Consider the following 26,833-nt stretch of genomic DNA (forward strand, 5'->3'; position numbering starts at 1 on the left):
AATTTTTGGCAACCAAACTGCAAAGGACCTTGCATATCTCTTGCTGAACTGGCAGGTATAACTTCAATGACCTCTACTCTGAATTGATACCACAACTTACAGACTCACTTTCAAGAATTCTACAACTCATGTTCTCAATATTTATGTAATTAATTAATTAATTCATCTATCTATTCATTTGTATGTTTGTGTGTATCTATTTACTGTATTTGCATAGTTTAGATTAGATTAGATTATGAGGACACTCGGTCCTCGTTTATTGTCATTTAGAAATGCATGCATTAAGAAATGATACAATGTTCCTCCAGAGTGATATCACAAAAAAAACAGGACAAACCAAAGACTAACACTGACAAGACCACATAATTATAACTTATAGTTACAGCAGTGCAAAGCAATACCGTAATTTGATAAAGAGCATGGTCACAGTGAAAAAAGTTTGTTGTCTTTTGCATATTTGTTGCTTGCCAGTCTTTGAGTGCTGTTTTTCATTGATTCTATTGTGTTTCTTTTACTGTGAATGCCCGCAAGAAAATGAATCTAGGGATAGTATATGGTAACGTGTGCACTTTGATGATTCGTTTTGAACCTCTGCTAGTGTTGGAAATGTTGAGTGTCAGAGTTGAATGGCTGCTGCCCAACCCATTACCTGGCATTGATTGTACACTCAGTACTTTTGCATTTTAAATAAAATGCCCGTCGTGATTTCTCATTGCGGCGATGTGTCAATTGCCATCACACTTGTAACATGCCCAAGTATCCACTCAGTTGGCTTCAGTTTAATTAACCCTGTAACAATTCCTTGGGTTTAGTTTAATTAACCCCATAACGATTCCTATGGCAGGTTTCGGTCCAGAGCATCTCCATGAATTTCAACGGGAGCTGAATAGCATTGTGATTAAGGACATGAGGTCAAACAAGGATAACATCTCTCAAGCAGTACTGGCAGTTGATATCTGTCTGAAAGAGAGTGAGTATGATATTCAATATAGATGACCTCCAATTATTGTCTTATGTAATGGCTGGGACACCAAAATTCACACACAATGCTAGAGGAACCTTGGCCTGAAACGTTGACTGCTTATGCCCCTCCATAGATGCTGCCTGACCTGCTGAGTTCCTCCAGCGTTTTGTCTGTGTTGCTCAAGATATCTGTCATCTGCAGAATCTCTTGTGTTTAAAATTCAAAAGATATTTTTGAATTGTACATGGATAGGAGGGTTCAGAAGGATATGGGTCAAACATAGACGATGGTTGACATCAAGTTGAATTGTGATGGTTGAATTGGGCTGAATGGTTTGTTTCATGCTGTATTTCTCTGCGACTGAGAAGGGCCAAAAACTTGCCCTGAGGAGCATCAGGAAGTCTAAAAGTAGTAAGAGGCGGATGATCAGAAGTCTTTCTGAACTGACAAAAACTTGTACGTTGCTGGAGGAGGGAGATTGTGCAGACACTGGAGAAGAGTGAATTCTGTCAGGCAATGGGACGTTATGTTAGGTCTATAGGATGTTGGTGAGGCTGTATCTGGAGAATTGTGTGCAGTTTTGTTTACCTTTTAGAGTGAATCTGTCATTAAGCTGGAAAGAGTGCAAAGAAAGTCTATGAGCATATTGCCAGGAGTTGAGGGCCTGAGTTACTGGGAGAGGGTGGACAGCCTGGGACTTTATTCCTTCACGCATAGGACTTGCAGAAGTGAATTTATGGAGTGGCATAGATAGGGTGAATGCTGTCTTTGTTTTTCTCAGAATAATGGAATTAAAAACTAGAGCATAGGTTCAAGGTGAGTGGGGAAGGGGTTAAAATGGAACTAAAGGGCAACCTAATGCAGAGGGTGGTGTGTATGTGGAACAAGCTGCCCAATGAAGTATACTGATGGGAAAGATTTAGGGGAATGCTGGGGCAAAAAGACTCATTTAAATGGTCATGTTGGTTGGGATGGATGAACTGGGCTGAAAGGCCTGTGTTGCTCTGTGGCTCTTTAGATTATAAAGAAAAAAAATCCAGTTCAATAACTCCTTTCATATCCCTTTATGATATTTCAAAGCTTATCCCAACCAGTGAAAACTCCTTATAAGGTGAAACTGGGCCGTGTGGGTCTTTATTCCTTGGAGTATAGGAGGTTGATGAGTGACTTTATAGAGGTTTATAAGATCATGATGGACATTGATAAGGTGGATGGTCACAGTCCTTTTTTTTTTCTCCCCCAGGGTAGATTGAGTGAGAGGAGAAAGATGTAAAAGAGACTGGGTGGGGGTGGGGGGTAACTTTTTCATTCAGGGCAAAAGTAGATAAATGGGACCATCTCAGATAGATATCTTGGTTGGCGTGGAATAGGACCTGCTTGGGGTGTCGGAGTTCAGAGTGCAGTTTTGGCATTGACTGTAAGGAGTTTGTATGTTCTCGCCATGACTGTGTGGGTTTTCTCCGGGTGTTCCGGTTTCCTCCCACAGTCCAAAGATATATGGGTCAGTAGGTTAATTGGTCACTGTAAATTGTCCCATGATTAGGCTCAGGTTAAATAGGTGGGTTCCTGGGTGGCCAGAAGGGGTTGTTCTGTTCTGCATCTCTAAATAAATAAAATAAAAATGTTACTGAGTGGTTGCCTCTAATGGATGAACGTGCTGTTACAGATATGTACTGCTATGGGGGAAACAAGAAGTCACCATTCTTGAAAATCACAATGGCACTACCTCGTCTCATTGCCCCAGCTAAACGCCTGCTGGAGCAAGGTTTCCGCTTTGGCTTAACGCCAATGTCCAACTATCAAGCATATGAGGCCAACATAGACTTTGAAATCAGGTATTTACTGTTCCTGTGTGAGTGTTAAAGCAATTGATTAAGAAATGTTGTTTATGACATCTGCGTATTAAGACTTGACATCTGATATAAAGTACTTTTGAAGTGAATCGTAGGTCTGGAATGGCTGGCGACATTTGCGGGATGCCCCCAGTGCCACCTCGGATGTGTTGGTTGTTAACACAAACAATGCATTGCACTGTATGCTTCGATGTACAAGTGATAAATAAATTTGAATCTTGCATCATGTAGGAAACAGCTAATTTCTGCACAGTTAGGTCCTACAGCGACCTTGGAGTCAGAGTCATTATTCTCAGATGCACAGATACAATGAAAAACTTAACTTGCAGCTGCATAACAGGCACTTAGCAGAATATAAGCACCACTCACAAAAAAAACCATAATTTGTGCTGAAATTTTACAAGAAAGAGCACAATTATAACAAAAAAGTGCAAAGTAATCAAGGTGGCCATTGTGTTGCTAAACTGTAGTGATTAGGATTGATAGAACACAACATCACAACACAATACAGGCCCTTTGGCCCATGATTTTGTGCTGACCACCTCCCCCACTCTTAAGATCGACCCAAAACGCATGCGTGTGTGTGTGTGTTGTTACTTTGGATTTCTAGCATTTGTAAAATCTCTTGAGTTCTTGAACAAAATCAGCAGAACCCTCACCACTAACACAAGTATTTGAAGGGAAGTAGCTGTTCTTGAACCTGATAATCTGTTTAGTAGATATGAATTGAGGGATACATAGGGCCAGGATACTAGGAGGAGCCTTTTTTGCCATTTGATTTTGTGTCACTGTATCTTTCAGGCAGGACTTTGGACACTTTTAACTTGCACTGGACACTTATAACTTGATTTTAACTGACATGTGGCTGTTGTGTTTTACTATTTATTATTATGTTTATTATTTAGTGTTGCGTTTGTTATGTTATGATTGCACTGCTCCTGAGAAACGCTGTCTCATTCTGCCCTGCAGAGCTGATGTACAGTTAGAATGACAATAAAGTTTTTTTGAATCTTTGAATTTTAAAAGTCTCAAGTGAGCGGCAATTCCTCTGACATTATGGTGGTTTCTCACTTTTTTTGGGTAAAATAGTTTATTGTCACATGTACTAAGATCCAGTGAAAAATGTTTCCATGCCATTTGGATGAATCATATCAAACAGAAGTATATTGAGGTAAAAGCAATAGCAGGATGGCGAATATAGTGATATGTTTACAGAGTGTTATGCAGAAAGACAATTAAGAGCAGCATGGTATTATAGTGGCTAGGGTAACACTTTACAGTGTCAATGGTTGGGGTTCAGTTGCTGCTACTGCCTGTAAGGAGTTTGTACGTTCTCCCTGTGAACTGTGTGAGTTTCCTTCAGGTACTCTGATTTCCTCCCACACCCCAAAGTAATGGTTGGGGCTGATAAGTTGTGGGCGTGCTATTTTGGCACCAGAGGTATGGCGACACTTGTGGGCTGCTTCCGGCGCACCCTTGGTCTGTGTTGGTTGTTGACATCAATGATGCTTTTCACTGTGTTTCGATGTCCGATCATATGATCTCCTGAAGAATTCAGCCAACCTGTCTATCAGGTATGGCACCTTCAAGAGGGAGGTTGGCCATCACTGGCAGGGATTAAAGTGTTGGGGCCTGAAAGCTGAAAATGAACTGGTGTTCGCATCCACTGCTCCGCATCGATTTAAAAATGTAGACCCAGATTAAAGCGTGGAGACTTGAGAGCAGAAAATGAACCGGTGTTCATCATGTGTTTGGCCAGTCTTCCTATCTTCTTGCTACTACCATCGGGTGAGAGGGGTAGGAGAGCTGGATGCCATGTTGCTAGGCTTGGGAGTAGTTGTTGCCCTGTAGCTATTGGGCTCCTGGACTGGCTTCATTTGCCTCAGTGCTCTACTGACTCCACAGCCACAGACTTACCTTCACGGACCCTGCAGCTGGGTTCTATGTTTTATTTGCTTACTCTTTTTTATTATTTGCACACTTTGTCCTCTTTTGCACATTGGATGTTCGTCGGTCTTTGTGTGTACGAGGTCTTTCTTTTGTTACATTTAAAATGGCGATTTTGTTATGTTAATCTGTGGAATGCGGCTTTGTTGTGTTTTAATGCTGCAGAGAGTTTGCGCTAACAGTTTGTTTTACTTTAAATGAGATAACCAGGTTCTATTAGCCAATGGGTGGTTATGTATCGTTTTGTTTTCGGATGCCATGCTGTATGATATGACTGTGGACTGAGTTTTGGCGGGGAGTCGGAGGAGAGACGAGGAGGACGGCGGACGTGCGGAGAGGCTCCGGTCAATCACTTCGGGTGGTCCTGAGCCGTGGGTCGACGGAATTCGGGTGGTCCTCTGACGTCGAACTTGAGCTCCAACGGTAGCGCGCAAAGAGCTTGGACTTTGATAAGCGTTGGCGCCTTTTTTTTCCCCATTACTTTCCTCTCTGTATCAAATGTATATTAATGCCCTAGAATTAGTAATATCTATAAAGTGTATGTGTTAAAATTTACTGGGTGTGCTGGCTGATGATTGATGTTTGTGATTGATTCAGGTGACGATTGACCCTGAAGGAAGTGTTGAAGCAGGTGCTGGGTGGGATTTCCCCTAGACATTCACGAGCCAATATAACGGAACGTTACATGTGGTTTATTGTGTTTCTTTGTTTTGTGGGTGCCTGCAAGAAGATGAATCTCACAGTTGTGTATGGTGTATGCACTTTGATAAGCAATTTGAACATTAGGGAGGTTTTTTATGCTGTAATCTCACCTTTTCTTTGTGGGGCAGTTGCAGTGTTGGGCTTTTGCCTCTAGGGGGCATCCCTGAACTATGGAAATGGCAGAGGAACGCACACAAAATGCTGGAGGAGCTCAGCAGGTCGGGCAGCATCGATGGTGGGGAATAAACAGTCAATGTTGTGGGTTGAGACTGTTCATCCAGTCTGGAAAGGAAAGGGGAAGAAACCCGAATTTAAAAAAAAAATTACCAGTGATAGAAAGTGGGTTCAGTTTCCACCACTTATACTGTTTATTTTTAGTGCAGAGAGCCAAGTACATTGTAGAATAATTTAACAAAGTCAAGTTCAGATGCAGTTGTCATTTTGCACCTCAAGCATCCTTCAAAATTGAAAAGTTCAAAGTTCAGGCATAAAATGCTTTGCTGTCTCCCACATCACAATTGCTTGCTCATTCTTCACAGTCAAGTGTAAAGGAGAGTGAAATGATTGTTACTCCAGGGCTATGAGCAGGGTGGGTGGGATTCTTCATGATATTGCGGGCCTTTTTTCTGGCATCTTTCTGTGTGTGTGTGTATATATCCTTGATGGCTGATGTTGGGCAGTTTTCACTACCAGTTGTAGAGCCCTCCTGTACACCGCAGTGAAGTTTCCGTACCACATGGTAATGCAGCACGTTAGGCTGCTGTCCCACTGCACACTTGTAGAAGGTCGTGAGTACTGATGTGCATAGTCCAGGTCTCTTCAGCCTCCTCAAGAAAGTAGAAGCATTGGTGAGCTTTCTTGACCATAGAAGATGTGTTGTGGGACCATTAGAAGCTGTGTGACATGTGCATTTCCAGGAGTTTGAAACTGCTTGCAGTTTCCATTACTGTTCTAACCAAACTGGCTGATGTCAGCTTTGTAGTGGCAGATGTCGTGGAGATTTTTGCACTACCTGCACCAAGATTGTGTTTTTTTTAAATAAGATACTGATTCTGTTCATTTATTTTTGATCCATTTGGGTGTTGTGGCCAAATCATGTCAATACCAGCAAACCCGCAGCGAGTGGTGATGGGAAGTGTTCGACAGGTCTGATGATGATGTTAGTTGAGTTGTTTTGTGCTCTGAACCTACAGAATATGGGTGCTGTGTGGATGCACTTACCTTTGATTCTCACAGTGACTTCATTCCCCCGTCTCTGACAACTGCCTGAAGCTGAACCGAACCATTTGAAACATTGTTGTCACCTTTGGCCTCAAGATGGGCTTCTTGTCATCGTTAAGACTTGGCTGTGTTCCCCTTTGTGTCATTGTCTGACGCTGAAACCCTCATCACTGTAAGACTAAATGCAATTATAAAGATTTTCTTTATTTGTCACATGAAGCATTGAACCATACAGTGAAATGGTTCATTTGCGTTAACGACTAGAGCAGTCCAGGGATGTACTCTGAGCAGCCCACAAGTGTCACCATGCTTCTAGCACAAACTGAGCATGCCCACAACTTAATAACCCTAACCAGTATGTCTTTGGAATGTGGGAGGAAACCCACACGGTCACTGGGAGAGTGTACAAACACCTTACAGAGAATGGCAGGAATTGAACTGTCCAAGGTTACATGGGCTCTGTTCTCTGGCACCCACCCTTTCACTTTGTGGACAAGTTCCACCCTTTTTGCCTCTCCTCACCCCCCCCACACACACACACACACACACTAATCCCTTTACCACTACTGCTCTTGTCTGAGTTCTGGGCCTCCTTGTACACTTAATATAAACCAAAGTTACTGCTACTGTTTGTTGGACTGCGATATGATCTACTGTGATCGAGCGCTTTGAGAGGTTAGTCATGCCTGGTATTATCTCCTGCCTGAGCTAATCTTCCTTTAAAATGCGTCAGTATCGACCAACACAATCCGAGGATGTGCTGGTGGCAGCCTGCAAGAGTTGCCTCACTTCTGGTGCCAACAGAACATGTCCACAACCTACTAACCCTGACCTGTACGTCTTTGGAATGTGGGAGGAAACTAGAGCACCCAAGGAAACCCATGTGGTCAAACTCCTTGCAGCCAACAGTAGTAATTGAACCTCAATCAGAGAACACAAGCGCTGTAAAATCCTTGATCAACTCTTTGTTGTACTCAGACGTTATGTGCTGACCATTTGACTTGCCAAGAGAGTTCTTCTCTGTGATCCTGACTGCAGTTTACATACCGACCAAAGCCCAGTGTTAATCACGCACTCAAGATATCGAGTGCTGCCATCACCAAACAAGAAATAGACGACCCTGACGCCTTTCAGATCATTGTCGGGGACTTCAATCAGGTTTGTTTGAAGACATCTCTGCCCAGTTATTATCAACATATAACCTGCAGCACCAGGGGTCCCAACACACTTGACCACTGCTATCCTGTGATTAGAAATGCCTACTATTCCAGGCCTAGATCACATTTTGTGAAATCTGATTATTTGGCTGTCCTCTTACCTACGTATAGGCACAGGCTAAAGCAAAGCTCCAGAGATGAGGATAGCAAAGGAGTGGTCGCGGGAGGTAGAGGAGTAGCTACAAGATTGCTTTGAGTCGGTGGACTGGGCCGTGTTCAAGGACACAGAGGGTCTGAATGAACGCACCATGGTTGTCACGGATTTTATAAAAGTAATGGCAGATGAGTATGCCCACACAAAATCATTCAGAATCTTCCTCAAGCAGAAGTCCTTGATGAACCATGAGATCTGCAATCTTTTGAGGGCCTGATCAGTGGCATTCATATCTGGCAACCAAGTAAGATACAAGAAGTATAGGTACAATTTCCAGAAAGCCACCTCATGTGGTGGGAATTTTGGATTAAATGTTTCGGACTGCAGGATGCTCAACAGCTGATGCAGGGCTTGAATGCTATTACCTCTTGCAAAGTGAAATCAAGTGAAATAGGTGACAACAGGGCTTTGCTTCCAGATGAGCTCAATGCCTTCTATGCTTGCTTTGACTGTCAATACATGGAGGAACCTTCACAAACTCCCACTGCCCTGATGACCCTGTGACTTTAGTCTCTGAGGCTGACGTGAGAGCATTCTTCAGGAGGATGAACCTACAGAAAGCATCCAACCCAGATTGGGGTACGTGGCCAAGTATTAAAGACGTGCTGATCAACTGGCTGGAGTGTTCACCGAGACCTTGAACCTTTCGCTTTGGCAGTCTGCGGTACCCACTTGCTTCAAGCAGGCTTCAATTATACAGTGCCTAAGAAGAATGTGGTATCCTGCCTCAGTGACTATCGTCTAGCAGCACTTACATTCACTGTGATGAAGTGCTTTGTGAAGATGTGATGAAACATATCAACTCCAGCCTGAGAAGCGACTTGGATTCACTGCGGTTTGTCTACCGTCACAACAGGTCAACCGTAGATGCCATTTCATTGGCTTTTTCACTCAACCTTGGAACATCTGGACAGTGAAGATGCACACATCAGGATGCTCTTCATTGACTACAGCTCAGCATTCAATAGTACCATCCCCTCAAAACTGATCAATAAACTTCAAGGCCTCAACACCTCCTTGTGCAATTGGATTCTGGATTTCCTCACTTGCAAACCCCATTCAGTTCAGATTGGCAAAAACACCTCCTCCACATCTCCATCAGCACAAGGGCAGCACAAGGGCACCACAAGGCTGTGTGCCTAGCCCCTGCTCTGCTTGCTTTGTACTTGTGACTTGAGACTAAGCACAGCTCCAATGCCATATTCAAGTTTGCTGCCAACACCACTGTTGACCAAATCAAACGTGATGATGAATCAACATCTAGGAGGGAGATTGAAAATCTGGTACCACAACAACCTCTCACAATGTCAGAAAGACCAAGGAGCTAATTATTGGCTTCAGGAGGAGAAAACCAGATGTCCATGAGCCAGTCCTCATGAAGTGGAGAGAGTCTGCAACTTTAAATTGCTTGGTGTTATCATTTTAGAGGATCTTCCTGGCTCCAGCACATAAGTGCCATTATGAAGAACAACAGTGCCTATACTTAGAAGTTTGTGAGGATTTGGCGTGACATCCAAAACTTTGACAAACTTCTATAGATGTTTGGTGGAGAGTGTATAGGCCGATTGCATAATGGCCTGGTATGGAAACACCAATGTCCTTGAATGGAATATCCCACAAAATGTAGAGGATGCTGCCCAGTCCATCAGAGGTGCATCCTTCTCCACCACTGAGCACCTCTAAATGGAGTGCTGTTGCAGGAAAGCAGCGTCCACCATCGGGGACCAAAACTACTCGGGGCGTGCTGTCTTCTTGCTGCTGCCATCAGGAAGGAGGTACAGGAGCCTCAGGATCTACAACACCAGGTTCAAGAGCACTTATTACCCCTCAACCATCAGGCGCTTGACCAAGAGGGGATAGCTTCAATCCACTTCACTTTCCCCATCACACCCTATGAACTGACATTCAAGGGCTCTTCATCTTGTGTTCTTGATATTTATTGCTTATTACAATAATAATTTTTTCTTTTGCTTTTGAAAAGTTTGTCGTCTTTTGCTCATTGACTATTTGTCCATCCTATTTGGCGTGGTCCTTCATTGATCCAATTAGCTGTGGTCTTTCATTAATTCTATCGTGTTTCTTGGATTTACTGTGTATGCCTGCAGGGTTGTATCTGGTGATAGATATGTACTTTAATAATGAATTTATCTTGAACTTTGAAAATGCTATGCTAACTGCTGTGCTTCCTTGCTGCCACTCCTGTCTGGCTTTCCATCATCTTTCATTAATTTCAGGGCAGCACCGTAGTGTAGCAGCACATCTCCTTGCAGCGTCAGCTTTCAGTGATTGAGGGTTCAACTCTCGCCATTGCCTGCAAGAAGCTTGTACGTTCTCCCTGTGACTGCCTGGGTTTCCTGAGGGTGTTCGGGTTGTTTCCCACAGTCCAAAGATGTACGGTTAGTTCCACCAGCATTTTGTGTGTTGCGTTAGTGAGTTGTGGGCATGTGATGTGGCCGCCTGAAGTATGGCGACACTTGTGGGTTGCCCAGCACAATGCCCGTTGAATTGACAGAAATGACGTGTTTGTCTATATGTTTTGATATCCAGTGACACAAAGCTAATCTTGCCTTATCAAGTTTAACCTTTTAAAAAAATTTTACTTGTTAAAAGGCTCCTCCATTTTACGATGCATGGAGACCTTCGTTACCTAGCATGGTTGTAGCCCTTTCATATCTGTAACCCTCTAGCCCTACAGAGTTCCAAGTTGTTTACAGTTCTTTGAAGCTAGTCTCTTGTACATCTCCAATTTTGATTTCCCCATGATTGGTTGAACTTTCAGTTGTCTAAAGTACCAAACCCAGGAATTTCCCCCTCCCACTAAGACATCTGTTTAACTTCGGGGATGCTGTTGATAATCCAGTAGATCACACAGATTTCTTGTGGTAGGAGTCCAGTTTACTTGGTCTGTTTCTTAAAACTTTTCGTGGTTTTGAAGGGATTGTTTATTGGGATACAGTGTGGAATAGACCTTTCCTGCCCTTTGAGCTGTGCTGCCCCAGCATCCCTCAGTTTAACCATAGCCTAATCATGGGACAATTTACAATGACCAGTTAACTTACTGACTGGTAGGTCTTTGGACTGTGGGAGGAAACTGGAGCATCCAATGAAAACCTATGCATTCCGTGAGGTGGATAGATGGTCTCCTTACAAATGATGTCGCATTGAACTCGGAACTCTGATGCCCCACGCTGTAATAGTGTTGCACTAACCACTACACTACCGCGGTGCTCTTTTGAAAGGAGTAGATTAGACCATAAGATATAGGAGTGGAAGGAGGCCATTCAGCCCGTCTAGTTTGCTCTGCCAATACATCATGGCTGATTCCTGTCCACCATTGAAATTATTATTTTATTGCAATGCTTGTACTTTGTGTTTCATTTAATGTTTCATTAGATTCATGGTGGATTGTGATGTTGTTGGCTGCAACTGGATCGAATTACCCGCTGGGAAGTACCGGATAAGGGAAGATCAACCAACAGGAAATGAGAATGCAACATTGGACAATCCCAAGAAGGTGTGTACCACTGAAGGCTAGTTGGAGGGGGTTGACTGACTTATTTAAGCTCATCACCACTACTGGGGTATAGACCACCGACAGCAGCTTCCCATTCTAGGCCAGTCTTTCAAGTTGTCCCCAGGTGTAGGCCATCTTCAACGATCTTTCTCCCAGGGATGAGGTCTTTGGAGATCCTGTTTGCGTTTCTGTAGCTTTGAGTTTTTACTTTGAGTTGCTAACCCCAAGCCCAACCCCCCTCATTCACATCCGGGCATGGGCTCATCTATGGTGGAGTTGGGAGGGGATGTTGGGAGTGAAATTAATTGCTTTAACATTTCAGTGTTCTCTTTTGGATTAATAAATTATCAGCTTTTGGTGCTTGGGATAGTCACCTCTGATCCAGGAGCTGAGGAAGTCCCAGAACCAGGCTCATTTTTACCAGTACTGAGAGCTGCTGTGATAATGGAGGTGCCATTCCATTGGATGAAATGTTAAATCAAGACGGCTTTCCCGAGTAGGTGTGGGTGATCCTATGGTACTATTTTGAAGAGTGGTTTTGTTATGAACAAATGTTCCAATGGATGGTGGAACTGGTTTCATTTCTCCTTCTTCAACCGTTTAGCTCTTCCATCTACCACCTTTTAACCTATATCATTACACTCTTCCCCTCCACTGGTCTCATCTAATATCTGCCAGATCCTATTCCTTCCCCATCCTCTCCCCAGTCCCGATAAAGATCCTCTGCCCGAAACGTCGACTGTTATTCCTCTCTGTAGATGCTGCCTGACCTACTGAGTTCCTGCAGCATTTTGTGTTTGTTGTATTGCTTTGAGCTTCATGTGCTGGCTGCAGTATTTTACGGTTGTACTCTTCTCTATTCTTCTTACAGAAATATCTGCATGATGCTAATAACATTAATATTCAAAGTACATTTATTATGTGAGTGAGCACGTGGCCAAGTGATTAAGGCATTGGACTAGCTACCTGAAGATCGTGAGTTTGAGCCCCAGCCGAGGGAATGGGTTGTGTCCTTGAGCAAGGCACTTAATCACACATTGCTCTGCGATGACACTGGTGCCAAGCTGTATGGGTCCTAATGCCCTTCCCTTAGACAACATTGGTGTTGTGGAGAGGAGAGACTTGCAGCATGGGCAACTGCTGGTCTTCCATACAACCTTGCCCTGGAGAGTGAAGACTTCCCAGGCGCAGATCCATGGTCTCGCAAGACTAACGGATACCTTCATGTATACAATATATAACCTTGAGATTCGTCGTCTTGTGGGCAGCCACAAAACAAAGAAACACCACAGAACCCGCTTAAAGGAAAAACTCCACACAACAAAGACCATCAAACACCCAAAGTGTGAACAAAAGAAGAAATGGCGCAACTACCAAAAAAAGCGCACAAATAACCCCGGGAACATTAAGCATCAAACTGTAGGAGCCAACAAGTCAGTCAGTTCAGCACTGTCGACTGCAAGTCACAGCTGCAGAGCCAATTCTGTGCCGAATGCCTCCATCAGATCGTGCAAATAGTAAGAAAGGGTGCTGAAAAACACATTGGAACATGAACTGCAGCGCTCCCTAAAGTGAGTTTACAGCCCTGGAGCGCATTCAGCGCTGAGGACATTAAACATCAAACCCCAGAGTCCGTAGCTATGAGCCGCCGAACCTTGCAGTGTGGGATCCAAGACTCCTGCGGCAATTGGCAGCAGCAAGAGAGATACTGGTCTAACGCTGATAGACGGCGCCGAAGAGACGTTCAGTTCTGCTCTTGTCCTTAATTTTAATCTCGTTTGGCGCTTTAATCGACATAGAGTAAAGGAGCCGACCATGGGTTTGTATTCTGCTGTTAGGAATCGACACAGTGTACACCCCCAGCGAAGAACGTAGCTACACTCTGCACTCTGAATCACGCAGAATCCCCCGGAGAGCTCAGAATCGCCAGCTCGTTTAGTCCATTCAAAATGTATCCTTAAAAGGGAAATTCCAGGCTGTAATCAATCACAGTTCAGAAGAAGTCCTTTGAGGAGAAGAGTAGCTAGTGGCTTTGTGAGCTTTCTGCACGATGTTGCCGTTGGTCACTGGCACTATCTTGCAGGAAACTGACTTCCACAGATAAGGGACTTGAGTTACTGGGAACGTGTTCCCTCTGTTGGGGGATCTAAGAACTGGAAATCACAATCTCAAAGTAAGAGTTTATCAGATTTGGACTGAATTGAATATTTGACATTGGAGATTTTGAAATTTTTATACTCATAGGTAGATGAGGTCGTAAAAGAGAGCTTTTGGCAAGTTGGTATTGATTTCAGGAGCTCGGGTGTTACGTTGAAGCTGTATAAGGGGTTGGTGAAACCTAATTTGGAGTATTGTGTGCAGTTCTGGTCACCTGCCTACAAGAAAGATATCAATAAGATTGAAAGAGTACAGAGAAAATTTTACAAAGATGTTGCCAGGTCTTGAAGACCTGAGTTATAGGGAAAGGCTGATTAGGGTAGGACTTTATTCGCAGGAACAGGAGAATGAGGTGAGATTTAGTCATAGTCATACTTTATTGATCCCCGGGGAAATTGGTTTTTGTTACAGTTGCACCATAAATAGTTAAATAGTAATATGTAAATTATGCCAGGAAATAAGTCCAGGACCAGCCTATTGGCTCAGGGTGTCTGACCCTCCAAGGGAGGAGTTGTAAAGTTTGATGGCCACAGGCAGGAATGAGCTCCTATGACGCTCTGTGTTGCATCTCGGTGGAATGAGTCTCTGGTTGAATGTACTCCTGTGCCCAACCAGTACATTATGTAGTGGATGGGAGACATTGTCCAAGATGGCATGCAACTTGGACAGCATCCTCTTTTCAGACACCAGATAGAGGTATACAAAATTGAGGGATATAGATAGGGTAAACACAAGCAGGCTTTTTCCATGGACGTTGGGTGAAACGAGGTCATGGGTGAAGGGCAAAAGATGTTATCTTTACAGGAAACATGAAGGGGAACTTCACTTGGAGGGTGGTGGGAGTGTGGAATGAGCTGCAAGTGGAAATGGTGAATAGTGGGTTTAATTTCAGCATTTAAGAGAAGTTTGGCTAAGTACTACAATGGGCGCAGGTGGATAGGACCAGGCAAAATAGTGTGCATGGACTAAATGGACGGAAGGGCTTGTTTCTGTGCTGCAGTGTACTATGTCTTTCTGACTCTACCCTAACACTTAGTATTGATATTTACTTATGATTTGGAGGGTTTCAAAGAGAATGATATAATTTAAGGCTTTGGTGGCTGGTTGCAACACCCAACTTATGGACACTGCAACATGTGAACGATTTCCCATAAGTTCAAGCTTCAAACACCTGACATACCACATGTATTCATTAACCTCTCAGTGCTATGGGTGGAAGTTTCCACTTGCTTCAAAAAGGCAACAATTATACCAGTACTTGAAGAATAATATGAGCTGCCTTAATGACTATCGCCCGGTAGCACTCACATCTACAGTGATGAAATGCTTTGAGAGTTTGCTCATGACTAGACTGTATTGCTGCCTCAACCAGGATCTTGACACATTGCAATTTGCCTATCGCCACAATAGGTCAATGGCAGATGCAATCTCAATGACTTTAGACCACCTGGACAACACCAAAACCTATGTCAGGATACTGTTCATCGATCAGCATTTAATATCATCTTCCAACAATCCTGATTGAGAAGTTGCAGAACTTGGACCTCTGTACCTCCCTCTGCAATTGGATCCTTGACTTCCTAACTGGAAGACCACAGTCTGTGCGGATTGGTGATGACATCTCCTCCTCGCTGATGATCAACACTGGTGCATCTTGGGTGTGCGCTTAGCCCAATGCTCTACTCTCTATATACCCATGACTGTGTGGCTAGGCATAGCTCAAATGCTATCTATAAGTTTGCTGTTGATACAGCCATTGTTGGTAGAGTCTCAGATGGTGACGGGAGGGCGTACAGGAGCGAGATATGCCAACTAGTGGAGTGATGTCGCAGCAACAACCTGGCATTCAACATCAGTAAGACGAAGGAGCTGATTGTGGACTTCGGGAAGGGCAAGACCAATACCAATTCTCAGAGAGGTCAGAAGTGGAGGGAGTGAGCAGTTTCAAGTTCCCTGTTGTCAAGATCTCTGAGGATCTAACCTGCTCGCAACATATCGATGCAGTTATAAAGAAGGCAAGACAGTGGCTATACTTCATTAGGAGTTTGAAGAGATTTGGTATCTCAAGAACTTCTATAGGTGTACTGTGAAGAGCATTCTGACAGGCTGCATCACTGTCTGGTATGGAGGGACTACTGCACAGGACCGAAAGAAGCTGCAGAAGGTTGTAAATCTAGTCAGCTCCATCTTGGGTACTAGCCTACAAAGTACCCAGGACACCTTTAGGGAGCGGGTGACTCAGAAAGACGGCGTCCATTATTAAGGACCTCCAGCACCCAGGACATGCCCCTTTCTCACTGTTACCATCAGGTAGAAGGTACAGAAGCCTGAAGGCACACACTCAGCGATTCAGGAACAGTCTCTTCCCCTCTGCCATCCGATTCCTAAATGGCCATTGAACCCGTGAGCACTTTTCAACATATTATTTGTTTTTTGCACAATTTTTAATCTATTCAATATACATGTAATGTAATTGATCTACTTATTTATTATTATTTTGTTTTTTTCTATATTATATATTGCATTGAACTGCTGCTGCTAAGTTAACAAATTTCACGACACACCAGTGATAATAAACCAAATTCTGATGTGGATGGCGGAACTAATTTCCTCTTGCTGCTTTCATCCGCTTACCTCTTCCTCCTATCGCCACCTAGTTTCTTGCTTCGTTTCCCTTCTCTCCCCCACCTTCCCACTCACCTGGTCTCGCCTATCCTCTGCCAGCTTGTACCCCCTCTCTCCACCTTCTTATTCTGGTTTCTGCCTCTTCCTTTCCAGTCCTGATGAAGGGTCTCTGTCCAAAACATCAGCTGTTTATTCCCCTGCGTCCTCCATAGATGCTGCCTGATCTGCTGAGTTCCTCTAGCTTTGTGTGTGGAGGATTGGCTGCAAAACTGACTACACTTTGAAAACACTTAAATCAGCTTCGGCATTCTCTGTGGCCTAGAAACGTGGTTCAAAAATGCAAGCTTTTTATAACCTAAGGTTAAATGTGATCTTTACTCTCACCACTCCCTTACCACCACTCCTTTCCTGGTGGTTGCTGTCTGTCTGCTGAACTCCTTGGAGACAGAAAAATGCACATTCTGTCGAAGTGTAGTTTTGGGAAATGGAAGAAATTTGTTGAATGTGGCACAATGAAAATTTCTTTGCAACTATTAGAATATGAAGCGTCTTGGCCTGAAATGTTGACACTTTATTCCTTTCTGTAGAACCTGTCTTATCTGCTGAGTTCCTCCAGCACGTACGTACGTGTGTGTGTGTGTGTGTGTGTGTGTGTGTGTGTGTGTGTGTGTGTGTGTGTGTGTGTGTGTGTGTGTGTCGCGTTGTGTTGCTCTGGATTTGCAGCATCTACAGAATCTCTTGTGTTTTGTATTTAGAATAACTTATTTTTATAACTCGCTTTATAACTTCACCAACATGCCAGAGTACTTTGTAGCCAATTAAATGGCAACTGTAGTGGATGCAGTCTTTTCCTCCGATAAGGGAATTTAAAATTAGAGGGCAGTTTTATGGTGAGAGGGGAAAGATGTAAAGGGGACAAAAGAGTCAACTGTTTCACACAAAGGTGGTGGGTACTCTATATTGAGTGAGTGGCCGGACTTTGGTATCATTCTTTGGTTTATACTTGACAGAGCTCCAGTAAACAAATTCTTCTTCATGTGCCTTGTGTGTTACATGCTTGGGCGATCATAGTTTTCCACACCGAATGATCCCAGGCAGTGTCAATAATATATTGTACACTTAGATCTGTTAGTTCTTTCACAGTGTCCATATATTTTCTTCTTTGCCTTCCTCTTCTGCGTTTCCCAGGCATATGGCCTTGTAATGAAAGGCATTCTATTTCTCCCTTTCTGATAACATGGCTCAGAAATTTAAGTTTCCTCTCATTTAATGTTCTCATTAAAGATCTTTTTGTGTGGGCACGTTGGAGTACTGTCTCATTAGTTACCCTGTCTCTATATGATATTTTCAGCATTCTTTTTCTTTTTCAATATTTTTATTGATTTCCATATAGAAGAATAGAGTTCAGGAGAATACATATTATAAAACAAAAGACAAAATATAATACCAGATACAGTATATTGAATCACATTAACGAACTCCTAACTCTATATTCATATGGATTAGATTAATTCGTATATTAGAATTCTTCTAAGAAAGTACATTTCTGTTGCTTCTAAGTTTCTTTGGAGTTCTGGGGTTATAGTCCATGTTTCAGAAGCATACAGCGAGATTGACCAGATGTAACATTTTAGTAAACAAATAAATAGGCTTAAAAACGAGAAATTCTGCAGAGGCTGGAAATCCAAAGCAACACACGCAAAATGCTGGAGGTACTCAGCAGGTCAGGCAACATCTATGGAAATGAATAAACAGTCAATATTTCAGGCCCAGACCCTTCTTCGGGACTGGCTTGCTGAGTCTCTAAGCAATGGTTGAGGCTTCACTAATGGCTAAGGAGGGGAGTTTCTTCCCTTCTCTTTCTTGAAGTACTAGTGAGAGATTCTTTATATTCAGTTGAGAAGCTAATGGGTTGTCAAAAGGACCTGATTCAAAAAAATTGCTACCTCGGACAGTGCAATATTCCCTTAGTGTTGACACCTGATATTCTGCTCAAGTATCTGAAGTGGATCTTGAACTCATGACTTTCTGACCTAGATGTATGAGCACCAGATTTTATCTAAATCTGTTACTCTGAACCTTCGTTAGAATAGCTGAGACCTGCCTGACATAAGCACTGACCACAGTTCTCTCCTGAGATGACATGTACATCACGTCACCTCAGAGCACCTAAGACCATGAAATAATTTTGTCAGTAATTCAAGTTGTTTACTAGGTTGAAGATTCAAGTTTATTTATCAAGCATGCATTGAAGTGTGCAGTATAAAGCGTTGTTTGCATTACCCAAGGGTGTGAGGGGGCAGCCGACAAGAGTCGCCACACGTTCTGGTGCCAACGTAGCATGCTGACAATGCTCGGCAGAACACAGCCCAAGTAACAAAACAACAACAACAGCAAAACAAGCCCTGTTCCTTCCTCCCACTCGTGCACAAACGCAGTCCTTTAACCTCAGCACAGACCTTTATCCTCTAGTGAATTTGGACTTTTTAAATTGCCAAAAAAAAAAAATCTGCAGCGCACGACTGGCTTTTTCTGTTTGAACTCTTTCAGTTGGTCGGAGATGTACATCCAGTATTTGCAAAATCCCTTGTTGCAAAGTGGGCAATTGTGTTGGAAGATGGGCTGCTGCAGGAGGCCTAATTTTTTATCATTTGTCCTGTGATGGAAACGGTTCAACCTCTCAGCTTCACAATCTACGTAGTCATACAAGAAACTAAAGCAAAATCTCATGATTTTTGGAAATCTGGAATATAAAAGAAAACTTATGTAGACACTCAGTAGGCCAAGCAGCATAAATATGGTTAATGCTTCACGTTAGTTATCTTCTTGCAGCTTCTCCAGTCACAGACACTGCCTGACTTGCAGAGAATTTCAGCTTTGTTTAAACCCCACAAAAGAAATTGAAAGCTGTTCAGTTCTGAGTTTTCTATCGCCGTTTTAATACTGTGAGGTCTTTTTCTCGTGGACTTGTATATGTCCCTAATTCATGTTATAAAATAAATATTTCCATATTTATGACAGTTACTAAAAAGACAGTGTTTTAAGCATGCTTTTTTTTCCCCACAGAAATGCCGAGTCGTTAATCCCAACCAAAACAGAAACCTTTTGTTTCTGACTGCACGTGATACAGGCTGCTTTTGTCAAGTGCCTTGTTTCTTGTAACGTTATTGCACAACTAGTTAACAGAGACATATTTAGATTTTAATTCCTTTAAATGTTTTGCTGACTGCAGCATTTGAGACCAGTCAGTCCTATCATTCCCTTTCACTGAGAACTGAAATGTTTTGAGTACCCAGTACATCATATCAGCAACATCTCTCATTTATCCTTCTTCCCTCCCTCCCTGCTCTTTTCTCCACCTCTCCTCTTTGATTTTCTTTCCTTCCTTGCACCTCTCAATTTCCTCATTTTCAATTCTCAGCACCTTTTCTGTCAAACTCTTAAACCTCTCACTGTCACCTCTTTTTGACCCTAGCATCCTCATTCCTCGAACATGGCCACTATCCCTTTCCTGTTGCCTGGCACTGCCACCTCTGGCTCCCCATGACCAAAACCATTCCCACAGATGCTGCTTGACCCGCTGAGTTTTTTTCCAGCAGATTGTGTGCTGATCTGGGACTGCAGCTGTTCTAGCAGAAAACCTCTCAAAAGAAAATAGGCAATAGAGAGCAAAGGCTGTCTTTCCCCAATGTTGGTCACAACCATGAATAAAGTTAAGAAGAAACTTAGCAGCTCTTTGCTAATGAGTGGTTTCCTGTTGCTCAGGTGTCACTGGCGCAGATTGAAGTGGACGTCGCCTGGACAGACTTGATCAGCCACCCCGCTGAAGGAGAATGGCAGAAAATCGCTCCGCTTCGAGTGCTGAGCTTTGATATTGAATGTGCAGGCAGGAAGGGTAGGTTATTAAAATCTTAAGGAATATTTGTTTACCTCACTATTTTGCTTTCTTTTTGCACTACTTTTGAAATTTCTTATTGTAACTTTGTCATGATAAACCTGATTCTGGTTCACCAAGCCTCTTTTCAAATAGGTGAATAGTTAGCAGGTGTATCATGCATATTGAGAGTACCGTGCAAAAGTCTTGGGCACATGTAATAAAAAATTCTGTAAAGCGAAGGTGATTTCAAAAATAATGAAATGAAAAGCTTCTAGTTATAAAAATTACAAGGAATGGTAAGTAGTAAAAACTAAAGCACATCAATATTTGATGTGACCACCTTTTAAAACTGCAACAATTCTCTTAAGTACACTGTTGTGCAGTTTTATAAGAAAATCAGCTGGTAGGTTGCTCCAAGCGTCTTGGAGAACTTGCCACAGTTTTTGGCTGCCTTGCTTGTTTTTGTCTCACCAGGTAATCTCAGACAGCCTCTATGTTGAGATCAGGGCTCTGTGGAACTAATAACATCTGAAGCCAATATATTTATAAAAAAAAAAAAATCTCGGGGGCCTAAGACTGTTGTACAGTACTATAATGTTAGCAAAGTACATTACATTTTTCGACCCTTTAGATTTTGAGACACAACACAGTAAGAGAACCTTCTGAGCCAATGAGCCTGTGCTGCCAGATTACACTCGTGACCAATTAACGTACTAACCTGTATGACTTAAGAATGTGGGAGGAAACTGGATCATCCAGGGAAAATCCACATGGGCACAAGGAAATCGTACAGACTCCTTACAAACAGCAGAATTGAACCTGGGTCGCTGATGTTATAATGGTGTTACGCTAAGTACAGCACTACTGTGCTACCCACGCCAAGCTTGCTAGTATTGGTTGATTTCATGAATGCACACTACTTTAAGTCATTTCTAGTCGTATTCCCTCTATTGTTCATGAGAATTGGTTTACTTTGGTATTTGTGGGGTCTGTCCTCAATCTTGCAAATAAAGAGAGTGGCTTGTATCACTTCCCAGAAGAGGTGACGAGAGAGATTACAGACTTCTATTAATATGCGGTATTTGCATTAACAACTAACGCAACCTAAGGATGTGCTGGGGACAGCCTGCAACCATTGCCACACGTTCCAGTGCCAACATCGTATGCCCACCATGTCCTATCAAAAAAAAAACAAGAAGCAACAACAACAGCATTGAAAAACAATAGCAAAACAAGTGCCCTTCCTCCCTTCCTCCGTCCCTTCCACTTCCCACCCATTCACACAGACGGTCTTCCAAACCCAGGGCAGGCCTCCTCCGGGCCTCCATCCTCCAGTGGACTCTCAGACATCGGGTTGCGCACTTCCACAGCCTGCACTTTGGAGCTCTGTGCTGCTGATGCCTGCCCGACACCAGTATGTACAGGTTATCACTCCACTCAGTGAGTCTCTGCATAGCAGAAGGCAATAGTCCGCTTTAGGTTCCCAGCACAGAGGCTGGGGAGGCTCGTGTTTGCACTGGGCTCACAGCGCAACACCATGCAGTCTCAACTGGTATCGTACAGTAGAGGTGACGCTAGCATCGAGTTTACAGAATGGAGGACCAAGGGTGCTAGAGTAGATGGTCTGTGGGATAGTGCAAATTTGATCAGGATACATTCCTGTTACTTTTTTAGCCAGTGTTCCAATTGTCATCTTTTTTCTCAATCCATGTCATTGCTTTGTTTGAGATCAGCACAGATCCATAAAAACGATAATGATCATTTTAAGGACCCTCGCTTTAAGAGATACATGCCGCCTTCTTGTTACTACAATCAGGGAGGAGGTTTAGGAGCCTGATTCAAGAACATTTTCTTCCCCTCTATCACCAGATTCCTGAATGGTCCATGAACAATATTTTATTTATGTAAGCCCCCTCTTCAGAGCTCGTATGGCAGGTTGGCTTGTCAGCGAACTCTGCTAACAGCCATGTGACTCAGTGGTGGGAAGGCCACCTTTCTGAACAATATATGTCTAGGATTGGTATGATTTGGGGTTCAATCAAACAGGAACGTTGAGAATTCTGATTAAAGCAATTTAGATTTGAATGATTACTGTGTAAATACTGCCCATACATAATTATCGGTCATAAAGAAATAACAGTACAATTTATAAAGGAAGTATATTCACCAATTTCAGGTTTATCAAGCAGTTAATAGGAAAAGAAAAAAAAAATAAATAAAAATGTCCATTACATTTAAACCAGTCTAAGTGTGCACATAAATGGTGGAGCTAATTTCTGTAGTGGTTGAGTGTACCACTTTACTCATGGCACTGAATTCTCATCACCAATCATGGGGAGAACTTCTCTTCTTGGACTCCCTTGTCTCACAAAGCACTCCTTGCATTAAGGTCTCCTCTTTGGATAGGATCATCCAGGTGTCTTCCCTGAATCACTCCTCTTCGCATCTCCTGCCAAAAGATCATGTCTGATGACTGTCCATCAGAAATCTATCGCTGCCCAGCTCTCTCTCGAACCTTCTCTGCATCCCACTATCCTGATTGGCTGACTCAACATTCCTAAGTTGAACAACATGGCTTTGTATCTTTAGCCAAAACCAAAACACTCTCGCCAGTAGGACACAGCACTTTTATAGAAAGCTGCTAAACTAAAGTACCTCACAGCATAGCAATAGGACTCCTAACCAGGGCGTTACATTTATTTTGTAATTTTTAGTATTTCGTCTTGTAAAACAGAAAACTTTACATCATAAGACTGTGATAATAAATGTGATTCTGAATAGTGTTAGAATATGGAATAAGTGACTTGGTACTCATGAATAAGCTGAGAGGAAGATGTGTGTACACAGGAGACACGAAAGACTGAAGACGCTGGAACTCAGCAGGTCGAGCAGCATTTGTGTGTCTGAATGTTGAGAGGGTAGGAAGGGATGTTTTGGATAGAAAAGTTGTTAGTGGAAGTATTTTTTTGTTGCTCAGTTAATTGGATCTCTCCAGCAAAGTACTGGCACAGCCCGAGTGCTTTCTACATGTGCTCTAAATCTCAATCGTAGTGCAGTGGGTAATGCCTTACCAAAGCAAAGTTCACTCAAGTGGAACATAAACTTGTAGAGTGAGTTATTATAAAGTTGTGTGAAGAGAAAGAGGACTGTTTTTGCCAATGGGTGTTGTTTGTTTTTGATTATTATCTCAGCGATTTTTCTCTGTAAACGATGTGAAGTGGCTATTACACTATGATGAAAGAGCTGATGATCTGATGAGCCTTGATGAAGGTTCTCGGTCCAAAACGTTGACTGTTTATTCTACTCCGTAGATGCTGTCTGACCTGCTGACTTCCTCCAGTAATTTTTTGTTGATCTGGGGGAAATTGTTCTTTTCACCCTGCATCCGCCACCAGCCTCTCTTCATTTCCAATTTAATTTGATAATACTTGAGACTTGGACAGTTTGAAAAAGTCTGGTTTGTTCCTAATGACCTGCGAATATTCCTGTTTCACCAGTCCTGGGCATCACAGGCCCAGGGACCTGAGGCCATCATACTCCAGCCATAGACATCTGGGTGCAGCAGTCTTGAAGATGGTCACCAGAGTTATATTGGCACAAACTAATTGAGCCACTGGCTCACGGGTCCGGAGACTGCGGTTCAATCCTCACCTCCAGTGCTGTCTGGGTGAAATTTTTATGCAATTGTGTGGGTTTCCCCGGGTGCTCTGGTTTCCTCGTACATCCCAAAGCATGTAGGTTGGTAGGCTTGCCAATTCAGTTCCTCCTGGATTCTCCCATTCACCTAAAATTGGCAAATATATAGGCGAATGGCAGAATCTAGGGGGAATTGATAGGAATGCTGGCAATTTTTATATAAAAATTACCAACATTCCAATCAATCACCATTTATCAAGTATCTTATTCATACTGGACCTCAGCAAAACAGTTGAATTTTAGTTATGTGCTCTCACTGGCCATTTTATTAGGTGCAGGAGTGGTACCTGGAGTGGTGTTCTGCTGATGTAGCCTATCCACTTCAAGGTTCAATGTGCTGTGCTTTCAGAGATGCTCTTCTGCACCACTGCTGTGATAAGTGGTTATTTGGATTATTGTTGTTGTCTTGTCAGCTTGAACCACTCTTGGGCATTCTTCTCTGACCTCTTTCATCAACAGGATGTTTTTGCCGTAGAACTGCCACTCACTTGATAATTTTTGTTTTTGCACCATTTCTGTGTAAACTGTAGAGGCTGTTGTGTGTGAAAATCCCAGATCGGCATTTTTTGGGATAGTGAATCCGATTCTACAGTCAAAACCACTTGGATCACATTTTTCCCCCATTCTGATGTTTGATCTGAACGACAATTGAACCTCTTGACCACGTGTGCTTGTTTTTATGCTTTGAGTTGCTGCCACATGATTGGCTTATTAGATATTTGCATTAATGTGCACGTGTGCCTAATAAAGTGGCTACTGAGTATAATTATGATATTTTAAATATAATATAAGAATAATACAAAGTTGCTTTAGTGTGCTCTAATTTAAATGGATACTTGATAAGTAGTGTGACCATTGTGCTTAAGAGCCTATTTTTCAAGTCAAGTTTATTGTCATTTAACTAAATATATGTATATAATGAGACAATGCTTCACACCCTGGTTTGGAGAAACAAACGTACCTTAAGTTATTGTGTGTTGGATAAAATCTACAGATGAATCACACATAAATAACAAACTGAAGTGCATTAATATTAAATATTGTATTAAATACAGAACGGTTTAACCAGTGACACTTCAAATATCATGCAACAGAGTTCAGAAGTATTATGACTGGGGGGAAGAAACTGTTTCCCATCCTGACTGTTCTTGTTTTTATCCATTATAGTCTCCTGTCTGATGGTAGAAAGTCAAAGGGGGATGCTGGATGGATAGATGGGATCCTTAATAATACCAAGGGCCCTGATGAATGTCCCAGATGGAAGGTAGGGAGACCCCTATGATCCTCTCAGCTGTTCTCAGTCTTTTGTAGGGACTTCTGGCCTGATGCTCGGCTGCTCCCATACCAGATGGAGATGCAGCTTGTCAGGACCCTCTCAATGGTGCTCCTGTAAAACACATTTAAGGTGGGGGTGGGGGAGCCTTGCTTGCCTCTCCTTCTCAGGAAATGGAGGTGCTGCTATGCTACTTTGTTCAGGGAGGTGATATTAAGGGACCAGGTGAGGTCATCTGTGATGTGAACTCCCAGGAACTTGGTGCACGTAACTGTCTTTACAGAGGAGCCATGTATTCGCGGGGGTGTGGGGTGGTTGTTCATCTGCACCTTCCTGAAGTCCACAGTGATTTCCTGTGTTTTCTCCATGTTCAGGCTTGGGTTGTTTCAGGTTAGGTTATTTCCCACATTGGCATACAACACATCTCCCTGCCGCATGGTATTTGAAGTGTCAGTTAAACTGTTCTGTACCTTACAATGCTTAATATTTAGTTGGTTATTTATGTGTGATTCCTCTGTAGATTTTATTCCACATTCAACCCTGAGAATGAAGGGTAATCTTAGTGAGATGTTCCAAGGGAGCTTGGCAGGGTAGGTTCTGAGAGTATGCTTCCCCTCATGGGGATATCTGATATATGGAGACATCATTTCAGTTCAAGGGCTGAGATGAGAACATCTTTTTGTTTTCAGGTTTGGGATCCTTTAGAATTCTTACCCTCATGAATGTGTGGTTGAGTCAATGGACGCCTTGCTTAATGGTATAGGTTGATGGCATCAAGAAGGTTGGAATCCCTATGTCTGGGCTGATATTGATGAATGTTTGGGAGTTGAAACTAAGGGGAACAGGCAGGTAAGTGGAGTTGGGGCCAGGACTTAGATGGCAGGGCAAATATGAGGGCGTGCGCCCAAACCTGATTCTGTTCCTTATGGTCTAACACTTGTGTTTGTTTAGGTGTTTTTCCAGAGGCTGAGAAGGACCCTGTGATACAGATTGGCAACATGATGCTGAGACAGGGCGAGAAGGATCCTTTTATCCGTAATGTCTTCACTCTCAAGTCTTGTGCCAGCATTGTTGGATCGCAGGTGCTATGCTTCGAGAAGGAGAGTGAACTTCTGAAGGTATATGAACTGACGGAGTGTACTGAATTATTCACTTCTCTTTGCTAGTGATTTGTGTCAATCTTCGGACCTAACAGGAATAAATTGTATCATCCTCTTGGACAGTTTATTCTTTTGAAGACCCTTAACTGTATTGATTTTCATAGGGGTTTTTGGGTCCAAATCCATACCTCCCTGAAAACCTGAAAATGGCTACTCAAGTTGATCGGGTGATAAAGCAGGCAGATGGCAAGCTTGTCTTCATTAGTCGAAAAAATGAGTTCAGGAGTTGGGAAGTAATGTTACAGCATTATAAAAGCCTACAGCTGGGCTGTATCTTGAGTATTGTATTCAGTTCCAGTTGCCCTGTTATAGGAAAGATATAGCGGCTTTGGAGATGGTGCAAATAATTCACCAGGATGCAGCCTGAATTAGTGGGAATAAGGAGACGTTGGACAAACTTGGGTTGCTTTCTCTGGAGTGGCTGAGGCTGAGAGGAGACCAGATAGAGGTTCATAAGATTGAAAAGTATAGAT

At 42.8% G+C, this 26,833-nt stretch overlaps 1 protein-coding gene across 1 annotated transcript in view; it reads left to right on the top strand.

The window, feature by feature from the left end:
• pold1 (polymerase (DNA directed), delta 1, catalytic subunit) overlaps positions 1-26,833 on the top strand; it is a 236,006-nt gene that overhangs the window by 20,543 nt on the left and 188,630 nt on the right. The window contains exons 5-9 of the mRNA XM_072271908.1: positions 845-970; positions 2,631-2,799; positions 11,452-11,572; positions 20,120-20,249; positions 26,152-26,318. Of these exons, the coding sequence (XP_072128009.1) occupies positions 845-970; positions 2,631-2,799; positions 11,452-11,572; positions 20,120-20,249; positions 26,152-26,318 (713 nt within the window). The remainder of the gene's footprint in view (positions 1-844; positions 971-2,630; positions 2,800-11,451; positions 11,573-20,119; positions 20,250-26,151; positions 26,319-26,833) is intronic.

This window comes from Mobula birostris, chromosome 11, assembly GCF_030028105.1.
Source record: "Mobula birostris isolate sMobBir1 chromosome 11, sMobBir1.hap1, whole genome shotgun sequence".
In the NCBI taxonomy this organism is placed as follows: Eukaryota; Metazoa; Chordata; class Chondrichthyes; order Myliobatiformes; family Myliobatidae; genus Mobula; species Mobula birostris.